We start from the raw sequence: 15,121 nt of genomic DNA, 5'->3' as shown, positions 1-15,121 counted from the left end.
AAGAGCAGCCTGGTGTGAACATGGAGTTCCAGACTAGCCATGGCTGCATAATGGAGCCGTCTCAAACAAATACGAAAAATAATACTGTTTTCTGAGACAAGGTTTCTCTGTGTAGCCCCAGCTGTCCTGGAACTCGCTCTGTAGACCAGGCTGGCCTCAAACTCACAGAGATCCGCCTGCCTCTGCCTCCGGAGCGCTGGGATTGACGACATGCGCCAATAATAATACATATTTTAAAAGAGAAGAAAACAAGAGGGGTAAGGACGCTTGCAGCCAAGTCTGAGGACCCACAGAGTGGAGAGGAATGACAGACCCCAAAAGGCTGTCCCCACATGGGCTGCAGAATGCAACTTAGCCCACAAACCCAAGATATAAATACAGATACCTTTTTGTTGTTTGGTTTTTGTGATTCAAGATTGTTGCTGGTCCCTGGCGTGATTGCCTCCTGCGTGTCTGTTCTGAGGAGCGGCAGGCAGTACTCCCCATCCGACTTCTCTCCACCTCCGTCTCATGGAAGACTCGATGGACGTGGCCTCAGAACTACCTTGTCGGTTGTAAACTAAAAGCTGACAAAGATTTTCACTTTAGCCGGGCGGTGGTGGCGCACGCCTTTAATCCCAGCACTCTGGAGGCAGAGGCAGGCGGATCTCGGTGAGTTCGAGACCAGCCTGGTCTACAAGAGCTAGTATTAGGACAGGCTCCAAAACTACAGAGAAACCCTGTCTCGAAAAACAAACAAAAAAAATTATTTTCACTTTAAGGTGGATAATGGTGAGAATGAGCACCAGTTATCACTAAAACGGTTAGATCAGGTGCTGGGGCGAAAGACAAATTACACATCGCAGAAGCAGAAGCAATGAACTATGCAGGCAGTCCAATTAAAGTAACGCTGGCAACTTTGAAAATGTCTGTACAGTAAGCATTTCTCTCGGGGGGCTTTGAAATCCCACCTCCTGTGGTGGTAAGGTTGAAGTGCGGGTCAGGGCCTGTGCGGAGTAGTGGGCGGCACCTGGGAGCTGTAGAGCAGTCAGAGAATGAAGCTGAGGAGGATGGAAAGCTGTTGGGTATGTCTGGAAAGAAAGCTGCTCCTGGAGGTGGCAACAAGGTTCCACAGAAGAAACCAAAACCTGATGAGGATGATGATGGAGAGGAAGATAATGAAGATGAGGAGGATGAAGATGTGAAGAATTGCTTCCGGATGACTGACCAGGAAGCTATCAAGACCCTGCATTGGAGGCGGTCTCCTTAAGAACATGATTTAAACAGTTTGAAATATTCCGTCTTTTATTTTCTGCAACAGTTGGTGTATCTGGCTGTCCTTTTTATAATGGGAAGGGAGAACTTTCCCTCCTGTGTTTGGTAAATGTTGTCCAGGTTCCATTGCCAACAGTGTGTTGTCTAAAAGGATGGCGCTCCGCCCTTTACTTGGTTCTCAGTGTGTATGGGGTGTTAGGGTAGGACATAGTGGTGGTCAGAAGTGGAAACGGTAGGGAGACAAAAACAAAAACACACACGTGAAATAAACTCAGTTTGTCAATAAAGTAAAAAAAATTACCAAAAAGGTGATTGCCGGGACTGGAGGGCACATCTACCTTCCACCGATGTGTCTGCCCCACTTTCCCCCAGGGTGCACACACGATTGAGCTGGTAGAGATTGTTCTGAGAACCTCTGGGCTGTGGGAGGCATCACCCAGTCCCTCCCTGCCAGCCACAGCTCCTCCTTCAGTGGACTGGGACCCGAAGGAGGGACGGAGCGGACTGGCCCAGGTGTCTCCTCCTTCCCCGCGCACAGTGGCAACTTCGGGATGGAACGTGTAAGGACGCTGTGGCTCGTCCTGGCGCTGGGGCTCCGGGCGGTGAGCGGTCACCCTCAGCCCTGTGGGGTTGCCTCGCGTGCCGGGGGCTCCCTGCGCCTAGCTGCGCTCCTGCCCCGGGCGCCCGCCGCCCGCGCCCGCGTCCTGGCCGCCCTGGCCATCCCCGCACCGCGGCTGCCGCACAACCTGAGTCTGGATTTGGTGGCCATCGCGTCCCCCGCCCGGGACCCCGCGTCTCTGGCCCGAGGTCTGTGCCAGGTCCTGGCACCGCCCGGCGTGGTGGCCTCGGTAGCCTTTCCCGAGGCGCGGCCCGAGCTGCGGCTGCTGCAGTTCCTGGCAGCGGCCACGGAGACCCCGGTACTGAGCATCCTGCGGAGAGAGGCGCGCGCGCCCCTCGGAACCCCGGTACGCAGGGAGCGCTGGGGACCCTGGGGCGTGGGGACAGGAAGCGGGAGCCCCACTTCTCCAACAAGGGAATGGAGAGGACCCCTGCCCCCTCCTTTCCCTCCTAAGCACGCCTTGGCTAGGAGGGCGCGCCACTCTCTTCTCCTTGGACTTGGCCAGTTTGGGAAATCCTAGGGACCCTACAGGCCAGCAACTCCTATCCACAGCGCTCTGGTGGCCTCCAGCCCCAGAGCAGAACCGGTCCATCCCCAACCTAGGCATGTCTCATCCTCGCTATGTCTTTTTTTTTTTTTTAACATTTTAAAATTACTTAATGTTTTGGGAGAGCCTCTGTGTAGACCAGGCTAGCCTTGAACTCATAGAAATCCACCTGCCTCTGCTTCCCGAGTGCTGGGATTAAAGGCATGCGCCATTACACCCGGCTAGGGTCTCTTTCTGTCTCTGTGTCTAAAGCTGTCTCACTCCGGACCAAGCAGGCCAACCAAAGTTCCCACCAGGAGTAACAACCGGAGCAGGGCTTGAGACCCTCGTGTCCCTGGGTTCCCTCTATCCCCTAAGGCCACTTGGTTGGGTGGGAGACTCAAGACCAAAGCTGAAGATCGTCCCGTTCTGGGAACTGCGGTCAGCTATGCTTCCAGCCTCTGAGCCCATTCCGGCTCCTCTGGGGTTGGCCTGGCCTCCCCAAACAGAGCCGTGGCATCCTCCTGTGTTCCTCAGCAACGCGTCCCTGACAGCAGCGCCCAGGGAATGTTGGGTATCTACTGGGGCCGCTGAGTATTTCAAATGTGCTACAAAACCCCTAAGGACGCTCTGGATGTGCTGAGCACCAGGGGGCGCCTGGTGGGGTGGAACTAGGTTAGGACGGAAGCCAAAGCGGGGAGAGAGACAGACAGACAGACAGACAGACAGGAACCAAAGTCTGGGAGAGCTCTGGAGAGTCCAAGGTTCTCCCTGATAATGTTCAGGTCTACAGAGAAGAGACAACAGAGCTGGGTTTTGAAGGATGTGGAGGTGTTGTGTGATGTTTTACTCTTTAGGCTTTTTTGGGGCCCACCACCTGGCTCCCAAAGAATCATACGCGGAGTCTTATTCTTTTTTTTTTTTTTTTTTTGGTTTTTCGAAACAGGGTTTCTCTGTGGTTTTTTGGAGCCTGTCCTGGAACTAGCTCTTGTAGACCAGGCTGGTCTCGAACTCACAGAGATCCGCCTGCCTCTGCCTCCCGAGTGCTGGGATTAAAGGCATGTGCCACCATCGCCCGGCTTGGAGTCTTATTCTTAAAAATGAACGCCCGGCCTTAGCTTGGCTTGTTTCTTGCCAGCTTTTCTTATCTTAAATTAACCCATCTACCTTTTGCCACTGGGCTCTTATCTTTCTCTTCTGTAAATCTTTGCTTGTTTGTTTTTTCAAGACAGAGTTTCTCTGTGGCTTTGGAGCCTGTCCTGGAACTAGCTGTGTAGGCCAGGCTGGCCTAGAACTCACAGAGATCCACCTGCCTCTGCCTCCCGAGTGCTGGGATCAAAGATGTGTCCGTGACTGGCTGTGTTGCTGGGTTCCCTTCTCCTTTTTCTCTTGTTGTTCTGTTCTCTTTCTCGTTTTTTCCCTCCTTCTCTGCCTGCCAGCCCTTCCTATCCTTACTCCTCCCTTGCTATTGGCCGTTCAGCCCTTTAGACCATCAGGTGTTTTAGACAGACAGAGAATCGTAGCTTCACAGAGTTAAATAAATGCAGCATAAACAAAAGCAACACACCTTAAAATATTATTCCCCAACATATGGGCGTTGACTAGCTTGGAGAGGAAAGGGCATTGTAGCTGGGGGAATGCATAGAAAAGACAACGAGGGAGGCTGGGGCCACGGTGCACTAAGTCTGGGATCTCATCTCAGCAGGGCATAACTGGAAGAAATGGTACCTGCTTGTCATCCTAGGACTCCGGAGGTAGAGGCAGGAGGATCGTGAGTTCAAGACCAGCCTGGGCGGGGAGGGTTAGAGGGTTCGGACCAGGGTGAGCTGAAGCAGGCAGGACGGTGCCCAGCTTGAGAGAGTGGGGTGGAGATGGAGCCGCGGATACCAAGCTCACTAGCACTGACTAGAACCACCTCTTCCCAGACCCCGTTCCATCTGCAGCTGGACTGGGCCAGTCCCCTGGAGACCATACTGGATGTGCTGGTGTCCCTGTTACAGGCGCATGCCTGGGAGGACGTTGCTCTGGTACTCTGCCGTGTCCGGGACCCTGGCAGCCTTGTGACACTCTGGACTAGCCGTGCTGGCCAGGCTCCAAAGTTCGTGCTGGACCTGAGTCGGCTGGACAGTAGCAATGGCGGCCTTCGGGCTGGACTGTCCCTGCTGGGGGCACTGGACGGGGGTTTAAGCATAGTGCCTGCCGCAGTCCTCCTCGGTTGCAGCGCTGCCCGCGCACATGAGGTCCTAGAGGCTGCACCACCAGGTCCTCAGTGGCTACTAGGCACACCACTGCCCGCGGAGGCACTGCCCACGGCCGGCCTGTCACCTGGGGTGCTGGCGTTGGGAGAAATCAAACGGCCCTCACTGGAGGCTGCCATTCAGGACACGGTGGAGCTTGTGGCACGAGCACTCGGTAGCATGGCCCTCGCACATCCGGAGCGCTCCCTGCTTCCGGGTGCCGTCAACTGTGAGGACCCGAAACCAGCTGGGCCTGAGTCATCTGGGCACACCTTGGCTCGGTGAGTCCAGCTTCGGGGAAAAGGCCAGGCCCATAGCCTGGCTCTGTCCCGTGTGTCAGGGGTGGGTGCCTCAGCAGGAACAGAACCTAGAGGCGGGTGGTTGTCCCTCCATCCTCAGCCTAGCGCCCCCATGGCTTCCAGGCGGGGGCTAGCTGAGCAAGGCGCAGAGCTCTCAGAGTTGTGATAATCCCTACTCTTTCCATTCCCCAGATTTCTAAGCAACACATCCTTCCAGGGCCGCACAGGGGCCGTGTGGGTGACAGGCTCCTCTCGGGTGCACGTGTCTCGGCATTTCAAGGTGTGGAGCCTGCGCCGGGATCCGCTGGGCGCCCCAGCCTGGGCAACGGTGGGCAGCTGGCAGGACGGACAGCTGGAGTTTGAGCCCGGGACGGCTGCTGTGCGCGTCCCGTCTCCATCTGGCACCCAGGCACGGCCGAAGCTGCGAGTGGTGACCCTGGTGGAGCACCCGTTTGTGTTCACCAGGGAATCCGATGAGGATGGGCAGTGCCCAGCTGGGCAGCTGTGTCTAGACCCAGGCACCAACGACTCGTCCAAGCTGGATGCGCTGTTTGCAGCACTAGCCAACGGCTCGGTTCCCCGCGCGCTGCGAAGATGTTGTTATGGCTACTGCATTGACCTGCTGGAGCGGCTGGCTGAGGACCTGGCCTTCGATTTCGAGCTCTATATTGTGGGGGACGGCAAATATGGGGCCCTGCGTGATGGACGCTGGACAGGCCTGGTGGGCGATCTGCTGGCTGGCCGGGCACACATGGCTGTGACCAGCTTTAGCATCAACTCGGCTCGCTCCCGAGTGGTGGACTTCACCAGCCCTTTCTTCTCCACCAGCCTGGGCATCATGGTGCGTACGCGGGACACGGCCTCACCCATTGGGGCCTTCATGTGGCCCCTGCACTGGTCCATGTGGGTGGGTGTTTTCGCGGCTCTGCACCTCACAGCGCTCTTCCTTACCCTGTACGAATGGCGGAGCCCCTACGGACTCACGCCCCGTGGCCGCAACCGTGGCACTGTCTTCTCCTACTCCTCGGCGCTCAACCTCTGCTATGCCATCCTCTTCGGGCGCACTGTCTCCAGCAAGACACCCAAGTGTCCTACCGGACGCTTCCTCATGAACCTCTGGGCAATCTTCTGCCTGCTCGTGCTGTCCAGCTACACAGCCAACCTGGCTGCCGTCATGGTCGGGGACAAGACCTTTGAGGAGCTGTCTGGAATCCATGACCCCAAGGTGGGGCCTGGGAAAGCTGAGGGGCTGTGGGTTGTAGTCAGAGTGGGGTGGCACTGGGCTCAGCAATTGCAGTGCTGGCAATGGAATCCAGGGACTCTACCCCCTGACCTCGCCCCAGCTCCCCGGGGGATTCTAGACGTGGCCTCACCCTGATGACACCTCCGTTTGCTTCCCCTACCTCCAGACAGGGTCTCTTTGTGTAACAGTCCTGTTTGTCCTGGAACTTACTCTTGTAGAACAGGCTGGCCTCGAACTCAGAGATCCACCTGCCTCTGCCTCCCAAGTGCTGGGATTAAAGGGGTGCACCACCACCATCCGAGGCCTTCCTTCTTAGGATGAGTCCTTTTTTAAAAGAACTGCAGCCAGGTGGGCGGTGGTGGTGCATGACTTTAACCCCAACACTCGGGAGGCAGAGACAGGCAGAATTCCAGGAGTTCGAGGCTAGCCTGATTTACAAGAGCTAGTTCCAGGTCAGGCTCCAAAGCTACTACGGAGAAACCCTGTTGCAGAAAAACATAAACCAACAACTGCCGTCCTTCAGGGGTGGCAGGCATGCTTAAGTACATCTGAACTTATTCTCGCCTTTCATGTTTTTGGAGTTCCTGCTATTTCTCAGTTTTCCCCCTTTGGGATCTAGCTGGTCGCATCCTGCTGACCCCACCCCCAGTCTTGCGTTCCCTGCAATTAGGTGCTGCCCAATGTGCTAGCCACCATAATGGCTGATGGCCAAGGCCAGGTGAGGTGAGGACTGGGGTTGGAGTGAGAGCAGAAAAATATGGAGTGTCTCTGGGGTTCTCAAATGAAGCACTTGCGGAACTGATGGTACCGCATCTGAGCTCTGTACGAGGCCCCTGTGCGAGGTCAAGCAGGCCCTGGCAGGCTGCCGGCTGAGCGCTCCTCCTCCTCCGCAGCTGCACCACCCTTCCCAAGGCTTCCGCTTCGGCACCGTGTGGGAGAGCAGTGCAGAGGCCTACATCAAGGCGAGCTTCCCTGAGATGCACGCACACATGCGGCGCCATAGTGCGCCCACCACTCCACATGGAGTGGCCATGCTCACGTGAGTCTGCGGGGTACTGTGTGGCGTTGGAGGGCCACCTGCCACTCAGGACCTGCTGACCTTGCACCATCCTGCTCCACAGGAGCGACCCACCCAAGCTCAACGCCTTTATCATGGACAAGTCTCTACTGGACTATGAGGTGTCCATTGATGCTGACTGTAAGCTGCTCACCGTGGGCAAACCATTTGCTATCGAGGGTGAGTGTGGGGTGGGGTTCTGGGCATCCCAGCCGTGGGTGCACGCAGTTTAGTGGAGCCTCCTCCCACCCGGTTCAACCTCTCCAGGCTACGGCATAGGTCTCCCCCAGAACTCACCGCTCACTTCCAACCTGTCGGAGTTCATCAGTCGCTACAAGTCTTCCGGTTTCATTGACCTGCTCCATGACAAGTGGTACAAGATGGTGCCTTGCGGGAAGCGGGTGTTCGCCATGACGGAGGTGGGCAGGCGCCCGGGACACAGGGTGGGGAGCTCTGGGCTATGCTTGCGTGCATTGGCACTCACCCTACACAGCCCCAACACCCCTTCATTCCTAAGATCTCCCCACCTATTGGCCCTGACCCCCTGGGGACATGGCTGTCGTGCAGACGCTGCAGATGGGTGTCTACCACTTCTCGGGGCTGTTTGTGCTGCTGTGTCTCGGGCTGGGCAGTGCACTCCTCAGCTCTCTGGGTGAGCACGTCTTCTACCGCCTGGTGTTGCCACGTATCCGCAGAGGCAACAAATTGCAGTACTGGCTTCACACGAGTCAGGTGAGGTGGCAGGGACCAGAAAAGGGTGGGATGGCGCAGATGGGCAACCCGGGCGCCCACTGACATGCTTGTCTGTGTCCCTAGAAGATCCACCGAGCACTCAACACTGGGACGCCAGAAGGGCACCAGGAGAAGCCGGAGCAAGAGTGCAGGTGAGCGTAGGACGGGGAGGAGGGAGCCCCAGGTAGGTGGCCAGGCTGGCTGCAAGGGCCACTGCCTCCTCTCTGTCCTAGCGGCCCCGAGGAGCAACCGCCTGCAGCTGAAGGAGCGGCGCGCTGGAGGCGGGTGCGCAGGGCTATTGAACGAGAGCGGCGTGTGCGGTTCCTCCTGGAAACCCGGGAGGCCGGCGGGGACCGCCCGTGGCTCTGCTCCAATGGGCCCGGTCCGCAAGCGGAGCTGCAGGAGCTGGAGCTGCGCATCGAGGCGGCGCGGGAGCGTCTGCGCAGTGCACTGCTGCGGCGCGGGGAGCTGCGGGCCCGACTGGGGGATGGCGCCCAGCTCCGGCCACTGCGCCTGCTGCAGGTACCACCGGCGGAAAGCTGAGGGACCACACGGCCGCGCTGTCCACGACAGTTTATTCTATATACAAACACGACTCTGTACACTGCAATTAAATAGCGTAGAACGTGCGCCCCGCGTCCTGAGCCGCCACCTGCGAGTCCTGGCCCGGGCTCTCGGCCCTGCGCGGGCGCCATGAGGAAGGCACTGGGGAGCACCAGGCGGCCGGCGGCCACGCGCCCACCGCACCTCGCTGCCCTGTCCCGGCCGCTTCCAGAACCTTCACCGCCAGCCCCTCTCCCTGCAGACCACAGCTCTCTCAGGCTCCGGCCGCGGCCCCGCAGGGAGCCGGGCAAGTCATTGCTCTCAGGACCCGGCAGGCGCAGGCGAATCCTCCTGAGGGACCCCGGGGTCAGGGCGCGCGCTGTCCGGGGTGCTGGGGGCCGCAGGCCTCCGCTCCAGCAGTGAGGCGCTCAACCCCGACAGGAAGGATGCGTCCGAGATAATGGCGGCCGTCTCGGCCACCCAACCCAGGTCACTGCCGGACACCGAGGCTGCGGCGCCCAGCGAGCCAGGCCCAGATGCCCCGCCCGCAGGAGCGGAGCTGGAGTTGGGGCCCAGCGCAAGCTGAGGACCGGGATCGGGGGCGGCTGGGGAGCCAGAGTTGTTGTTGAGGTCGTCAGGCAGCGCTGTGGGGGTCCCGGGGCCTAGCTGTGGAGTCTGCAACAACATCTCCTGGATGCGGATCTGCTGCAGGATGGCCGGCAACTCGTAATGGTGGAAGAAGTAGATCATGGAATGCTGCGGAAGTCAGAGGTCAGGTGAGCCAGGCCGCATGAGGCTCCGCCCACCAGCAGTAGGCCAGCCAGTCTGGTGGGGCGCAGCAGGGCAGGGGCGGCCCTCACCTGGATGAAGAGCCAGGAGGTGACCAGGGCCAGGCTGCTGTACTGCCCGTTGAAGCGGTAGTGGTAGGCGTAGAAGGCAAAGTGGTACAGGTAGAAGAACCTGCAGGGCGGGAGAAGCTGCCCTGTCTGACAGGCCCTGCCCTGTCCCACCCGGATCCACCTCTGACCCCGCCCCCACTGGCCCCGCCCCCACCTCAGCCAGTGCCGCTTGCTGGTGTTGGTGTGGCAGCAGATGGCATCATACTGGTCGGCCAGCCACACGATGAGGATGATGTAGAAGGCCGTGGTGGTGTCATTGAAGAACTCAGACATGATGGCTTCCATCCCTGCGGGGACACGCGGCGGGGTTGGCACGGGTGGGGCGGGGCGGGGGCGGGGGCGCAGCGGGGGTCCTCACCGACGAGGGCCAGGATGACGGTCAGCAAGGGCGCTGCGGGGAAGGCGATGGCCATGTTCATCTCCAGCATCTGCAGCAGGTCCACTGCGGGCACAGGGCGGCCGCCTGTGAGGGCCTGGGGAGAGCCCAGCCCACCCCCGGCCGGCCAGGACTCACCGATGAAGACGAAGATCTGGTGGTGCGAGTAGCGCAGCAGCATGGACACGCTGAGGGTCTGCGGGCGGGCAGGTCGGTCAGGGTCAGGGGTGCCTGAGGGTAGGCACCCCAGCCCAGCAGGCCCCCCCAGGAGTGCCAGCCATGCCTATCCACTCACAAAGATGACCATGATGACGAAGGCCGCCAGGTAGGACGTGCGCGCCATCCACATGCTGACAAAGCGGTAGTGCTCCCCAGACACCACATTCCTCAGGAAACCTGGGAGAGGCGGCCATGAGCAGCTGGGTGGACGCCATCCCTCCCTCCCCTGTCCTCCCCGCCCGGGGCCCCACCCTTGTTCTCCTCATTCTCTGCTAGGCCCTTCACACTGGACATGAGGACGTCATCATATCCCAGGAACTCGTCCAGCAAGAGTCGGCTAAAGCGGTCTCCGAAGCACTGGTCCCGGGTGGGGTCTGTGGGTAGATGGGAGTCAAGAGTTCACAGAAGCCAGGAGCCCTTCACAGCCGGGTGCTCCTTGGCCTAGCCCCAGTCCGCCAGGGTGCCCAAGTTGCCTTACCTAGGGTGACCACCATGACAGGGATGCTCAGGCGCTGGCGTGTGGCCTGTGACAGCCGCAGAAAGCCGTACTCCAGCGAGTACTCCACAATGTACTCATCCTGCGGCCACACTGCAGACAGAGAAAGAGTGGTCAGCTGCCCCACCCTCAGCGTGGCCTTGCCACCCTCCCTACCTGGGGCCACAAACCTTTAGTTGGCGTCTCAGGGAAAGGGAAGTCCTGGCTGTCATTCAGGGCATCGGGGCCACCTGGAGGCTTGAACACCTTGGGCTCAATGTCCAGCTCAAACTGCAGCACAGGGGGCCTAGGTGTCAGTCCCTGATGGTCTACTGGGTGGGTGTCCCCAGGTCTGGGCGCCCAGACCCACTCACCTTGATGGAGCTGTTGTTGAGCATTTCCACGGTCAGTTCCTCCTCCTCCTCCTCCCCCAGCTCCAGGCCGCTGAGACCCCCATCACAGAACTGCAGGACCACTGGTGCCCGGCTTGAGTTGTGACGGACCTCTACTCGCAGGACGCCCTCCCGCGGCCATCGATCGCGAACATGCTCCAAGCAGTTGATAGGTGACCGGGAGAAGACAATGTGTATGTAGGCCAGAACAAAAAGCACAAAGAGAGCCTGCGGGGGGGGGGGGGGGGGGGGGGGCAGTCAGCACGGCAGAGGGACACCCCTCTGCCAGCCAGGTATCCCTGGCTGCCTGTGCCTCCTTGGGACCCAGGTGCCTAAGGTCCCCACTGCAAGGGTTTCCTGGACCACTACCCTCCAACAGTTTCCTGGCCCAGCAGCTGCTTCAACTCAAAGTAGCCTTTGGAGGGGGCTGGAGATATGGCTCAGAGGTTAAGAGCACTGACTGCTCTTCCAGAGGTCCTGAGTTCAATTCACAGCAACCATCTATAATGAGGTCTGGTGCCCTCTTCTGGCATGAAAGCATACATGGAAAGAATGTTGTATATATAATAAATAAATCTTAAAAAAAAAAAAAAACCACAAAGTTGCCTTTGGGGACCCTAGTCTCACTGCTGCTAACAGAAGCCCTGATCTCACCAGCTAAGAATAGCCAAGGTCTCCAGCAAGGAACCCTCTGCCCTGTTCCTGGGACTAGCAGGAGCCATAAGGACATAGCTGCCCTGCCCTGCCCTGGTGGGGCCAGGGCACCTCAGTAGTAGCAGGCTGCCTTGCCTGGGAAATGTAGCTTCACCTGGAAAAGGGCAATGGCCACTCTTGCTGTTAACCCTGCAGCGAGGAAACCATGGGCCATGTGGGAGATTGGAATGGGAAGGCAAGAGCTCTGCTCACACCCTGCAGGGTCCATGATGCCCTGCTGAGACCAACCCAGCTCCAGATGTTCAAGTACAGGTCAAGAAAAGAGATGGCTCAGTTGGTACAGGTGCTTGCCACTAAGCCCGAGAACCTGAGTTCGATCCCCAGTTTGACACCTTCAAGCTATTCTGAGCCCCCATGAATACTGGGGGGTACAGGCTCCCACACACATATGTATTTACACACACGTTCTGTAGAGCCACCACCTGGCTACAAGTTTTTAAAAGTCACAGATTGCCAGGCGGTGGTGGCAATCCCAGCACTCGGGAGGCAGAGGCAGGCGGATCTCTGTGAGTTCGAGACCAGCCTGGTCTACAAGAGCTAGTTCCAGGACAGGCTCCAAAACCACAGAGAAACCCTGTCTCGAAAAAATAAATAAATAAATAAAAGTCACAGAATACTTAATACTACTTATTAACCTCAAATACCCTATGCTAGACCTACAGTCACTCAAGAGGCCCCACCCTTTGGGAACAATCTCCCCTTTCCCTGCACAGTGTGAGAGTAACTGGGGTTCTCAACCTATGGGTCATGACCGCATGGGGGGGAGGGGTTGTCTAAGACCACTGGAAAATGCAGGTATTTTTACACTATGATTCATAACAGTTGTGAAATAACAATGAAAAGAATTTTATGGCTGGGGGTCACCACCACATGAACTGTATTGAAGGGTCACAGATTCAAGGTGAGAATCACTGCCCTAACCCATGTCAGGCAGAGGCCAGGGATGTTCAAAGCACCTGTAGACCCCAGGATGTCCCTCATGTGCCGTGTCCTTGGGCTGAAGGGGCCTCTGCGCTCCTTGGGCCTATACAGGGTATAAGGTAAAACTCCTCTATGGCCCCCACTGACACCTTGCCTGAACTTTCTGCAGTCCCACTGACCAGTACAGATCTCTGTCTGTCTGCAGATCCACGAGAACCAGGACCCTGACCCTTAAGTGATGGCAGTCACCAGGGCCATGACAGTCTTGGACAACCTGGCATGCTCAATGCATGCACCCAAGTCCTGACACTCTTCACGGACGAGACTGGACTCCTGAACCCCAATCTTGAGAGAGATTCTGCGGTGGCAAGCACAGCAGCAGCGCCCCCACTTTGTGCTAGGTGTCCCCACCTTCCACTAGGTAGCGGTTTAAGAGACATAAGCAACCTAAGGCCAGAACCAGCCAGGGATGCTCCGCTGCCCACCCTGCTCTGCCTGCTGCCCATGCCTCCCCTCTGCAGCCTGCCCCAGCCCTCCTAGTAGTGACCTGAGGGGATACAGAGCAGCAGGCAGATGGTGGGGACCCTGGGATTGAGAGCAAGGCTAAAGTCCGGAGCTCACCATACGTAAAGCCAACACTACCCTGTGAATTGTGAGGCTCTCCTGTATTAAGTATCATGAAGTCCGACCCCCCAGGCTGAGAGCAGAGGCAGCGGCTCCTGCTAGTCAGGCCCAAGAACTGGGAGTAGACAGGCCCATGTTCTACATGTTGGGCAACCAGAAGCAGAGGGAGGTGGCCACTGGACAGGTGGACGTATCTAGGCTTCTCTCTGCACCACAGCTGCTAGGCAATCCCACAAGTCCCTACCTGTCACTGAACTAGTGTCTGGCAGCCCACTCAGGCCCTGGGGCCACTCCTCCACTCATCTACCCACTCTGTGCCAGTTTGGTCACACAGGCCTGGTGAGGGCTGCATGCTATCACCTCCGGCAGAACACTCGGTGCCACCAGCCTCAGTCAGGATCTCCAGGAGATTCCAGCCCACCAAAGGGTGCCACACAGCACCCGCCAGTGTCAGATCTCCACTCGAGCAGGGCTTGAGCTGGAGCCATTACTCCTGCTCGCCCGTCAACAGCTGCCCACACCCTGAGGAGCTGCAGCTCCCTCTACCCCACGGTCGCCCACACAGTATGGCTGCTTAGCCTAGGCTCCCAGAGCCTCAAGGGAGGGCTGTCTAGTTTCAGTCTTTGAGGCTGTAAGGCCAGCAGAGGGGACACCACAGCCAGCAGTTCTTCTCTGGATTTCCACAGGGGCTGACGCCTAGGCTGGGTGTGGGAACAGGGTGCAGGGCGGTACAGGCCTGACAGGCCTTGGCCATCAAGCACACCCCCTCTATGAAGGCTGGGAGGATGCTGGGCAGGCAGGATGGGCAGGAAACACAGCCAACAGGGCTCCCCGAAACAGCAGCCCCAGAAACCAGTCACTAAAAGGCCTGTTTGTCCCAATTCAAACAGCATGGACCAACTGTAATCCAACAGACCCCCAGCTACATTCAGGCACCTGGCACCCCAGCTGGGGGGCATCATCGGAGACTCTGTGGGTGTAGAAGCTAGGAAGAGGGGCCGCTGGCTCATCTCCACACCAGGGACTGGAGACTGAGGGGAACCCAACATCTGTCTGGAGCTTGTACCTGAGCTACCTCTATGAAATCCCAAACTACTAGCTCTGGAGCAGTGACAGGAGCCAGTCCCTTCACCAACCCCATGTGAGGAAAAGGCAATGCCCTCCAACACCAGCACATCCGCCATCATGCCACGCCCCCAACACCAGATGGCTCAGCCAGCTCATCTCGGAAGGCTGTCACAGGCACGCTGCCCAGTGAGAGGCAGCCTGGTGCCCATCCCTCCTGAGCAGCCTTTGTCGCTGCGAACCCAGTGTCCCCCTGGAACACAGCAGGAAGACAGCCAGGGCAGGGCCTGGCAACTGGAATTTCCCAACAAGACTCAGGCAGGCGTGAGGTCCCAGGCCACACAGTCCCTGGATGTGACTCTGCTGCTGACCCCAGTGAGGTGACCTCACCCAAGAGCCACAGAAGGCCTGACAAGACTCTGAGAACAGTGAAGTGACAAGGGGGGGGGGGCAGGGGACTGTGCCCAGGGGAGGCCCGGAGTGGGGTAGGACGGGAATGACAGGTGGGAGGTGTTCCCAAGGGGACACCAGGCTCTGGTCTTGAGTGAAAACTTCGGGGCCTAGGCTCCCAGGCTGCAGAGTCAGAGGTCAAAGGAAAAGAGGCAGGGCCTGGGAGCCGGGGAAGTGGGGACCAGGGGCTGCATCTGTGGGAAGACTGACATCAGGGCATCCAGGTGTCAGGGGTCAGGGGCTGAAGCAGTGACAGTGGGCAGGTGGGTGGCAGCTGGGGCCAGAGGTCAGGGGTCAAGGGTCACCTTGAGCAGAACGAAGAACTCAAAGAGGCGGCGGAAGGCAGGCGGGAACAGGCGCGAGTACGTGACGGCCATCTTGAAGAACAGCGCGTGGAAGAGCCGGTCGCGCACGTTGATGAGCGGGTTGGGGTTGAGGTTGGGGCCGCGCGGGCCGCGCACGGGCGCCGCGCCGCC

The 15,121-nt window shown here is 58.6% G+C and overlaps 2 protein-coding genes across 2 annotated transcripts; one reads left to right on the top strand and one right to left on the bottom strand.

The window, feature by feature from the left end:
* Positions 1–1,764: 1,764 nt before the first annotated feature.
* On the top strand, positions 1,765–8,532 carry Grin3b (glutamate ionotropic receptor NMDA type subunit 3B). Its single transcript, XM_005359091.2, has 9 exons — positions 1,765–2,219; positions 4,325–4,917; positions 5,128–6,160; positions 7,072–7,217; positions 7,300–7,415; positions 7,503–7,654; positions 7,803–7,967; positions 8,052–8,119; positions 8,201–8,532. The coding sequence occupies exons 1-9, from the start codon at positions 1,806–1,808 to the stop codon at positions 8,508–8,510; spliced, it is 2,997 nt and encodes a 998-aa protein (XP_005359148.1). The 5' UTR covers positions 1,765–1,805; the 3' UTR covers positions 8,511–8,532.
* On the bottom strand, positions 8,526–15,121 carry Tmem259 (transmembrane protein 259; the record flags this gene model as incomplete). Its single annotated transcript, XM_005359125.1, has 11 exons — positions 8,526–9,266; positions 9,371–9,470; positions 9,564–9,696; positions 9,768–9,851; positions 9,924–9,981; positions 10,081–10,181; positions 10,256–10,378; positions 10,483–10,593; positions 10,671–10,770; positions 10,854–11,099; positions 14,951–15,121. Coding segments are annotated over 11 exons (1,662 nt in total), but the record flags the coding sequence as incomplete, so codon positions are not given.

Source organism: Microtus ochrogaster, linkage group LG1 (genome assembly GCF_000317375.1).
Source record: "Microtus ochrogaster isolate Prairie Vole_2 linkage group LG1, MicOch1.0, whole genome shotgun sequence".
Taxonomy (NCBI): domain Eukaryota; kingdom Metazoa; phylum Chordata; class Mammalia; order Rodentia; family Cricetidae; genus Microtus; species Microtus ochrogaster.
This window is presented reverse-complemented; position numbering and strand designations above follow the sequence as displayed.

What these genes read in the sequence shown, in the direction of transcription:
- Grin3b (XM_005359091.2), top strand. Translation starts at nt 1,806, where the DNA reads ATGGAACGTGTAAGGACGCTGTGGCTCGTCCTGGCGCTGGGGCTCCGG. An exon ending in GCGCGCCCCTCGGAACCCCG is followed by an intron (nt 2,220 to 4,324) that starts GTACGCAGGGAG and finishes ACCTCTTCCCAG; the next exon opens with ACCCCGTTCCATCTGCAGCT. An exon ending in CTGGAATCCATGACCCCAAG is followed by an intron (nt 6,161 to 7,071) that starts GTGGGGCCTGGG and finishes CCTCCTCCGCAG; the next exon opens with CTGCACCACCCTTCCCAAGG.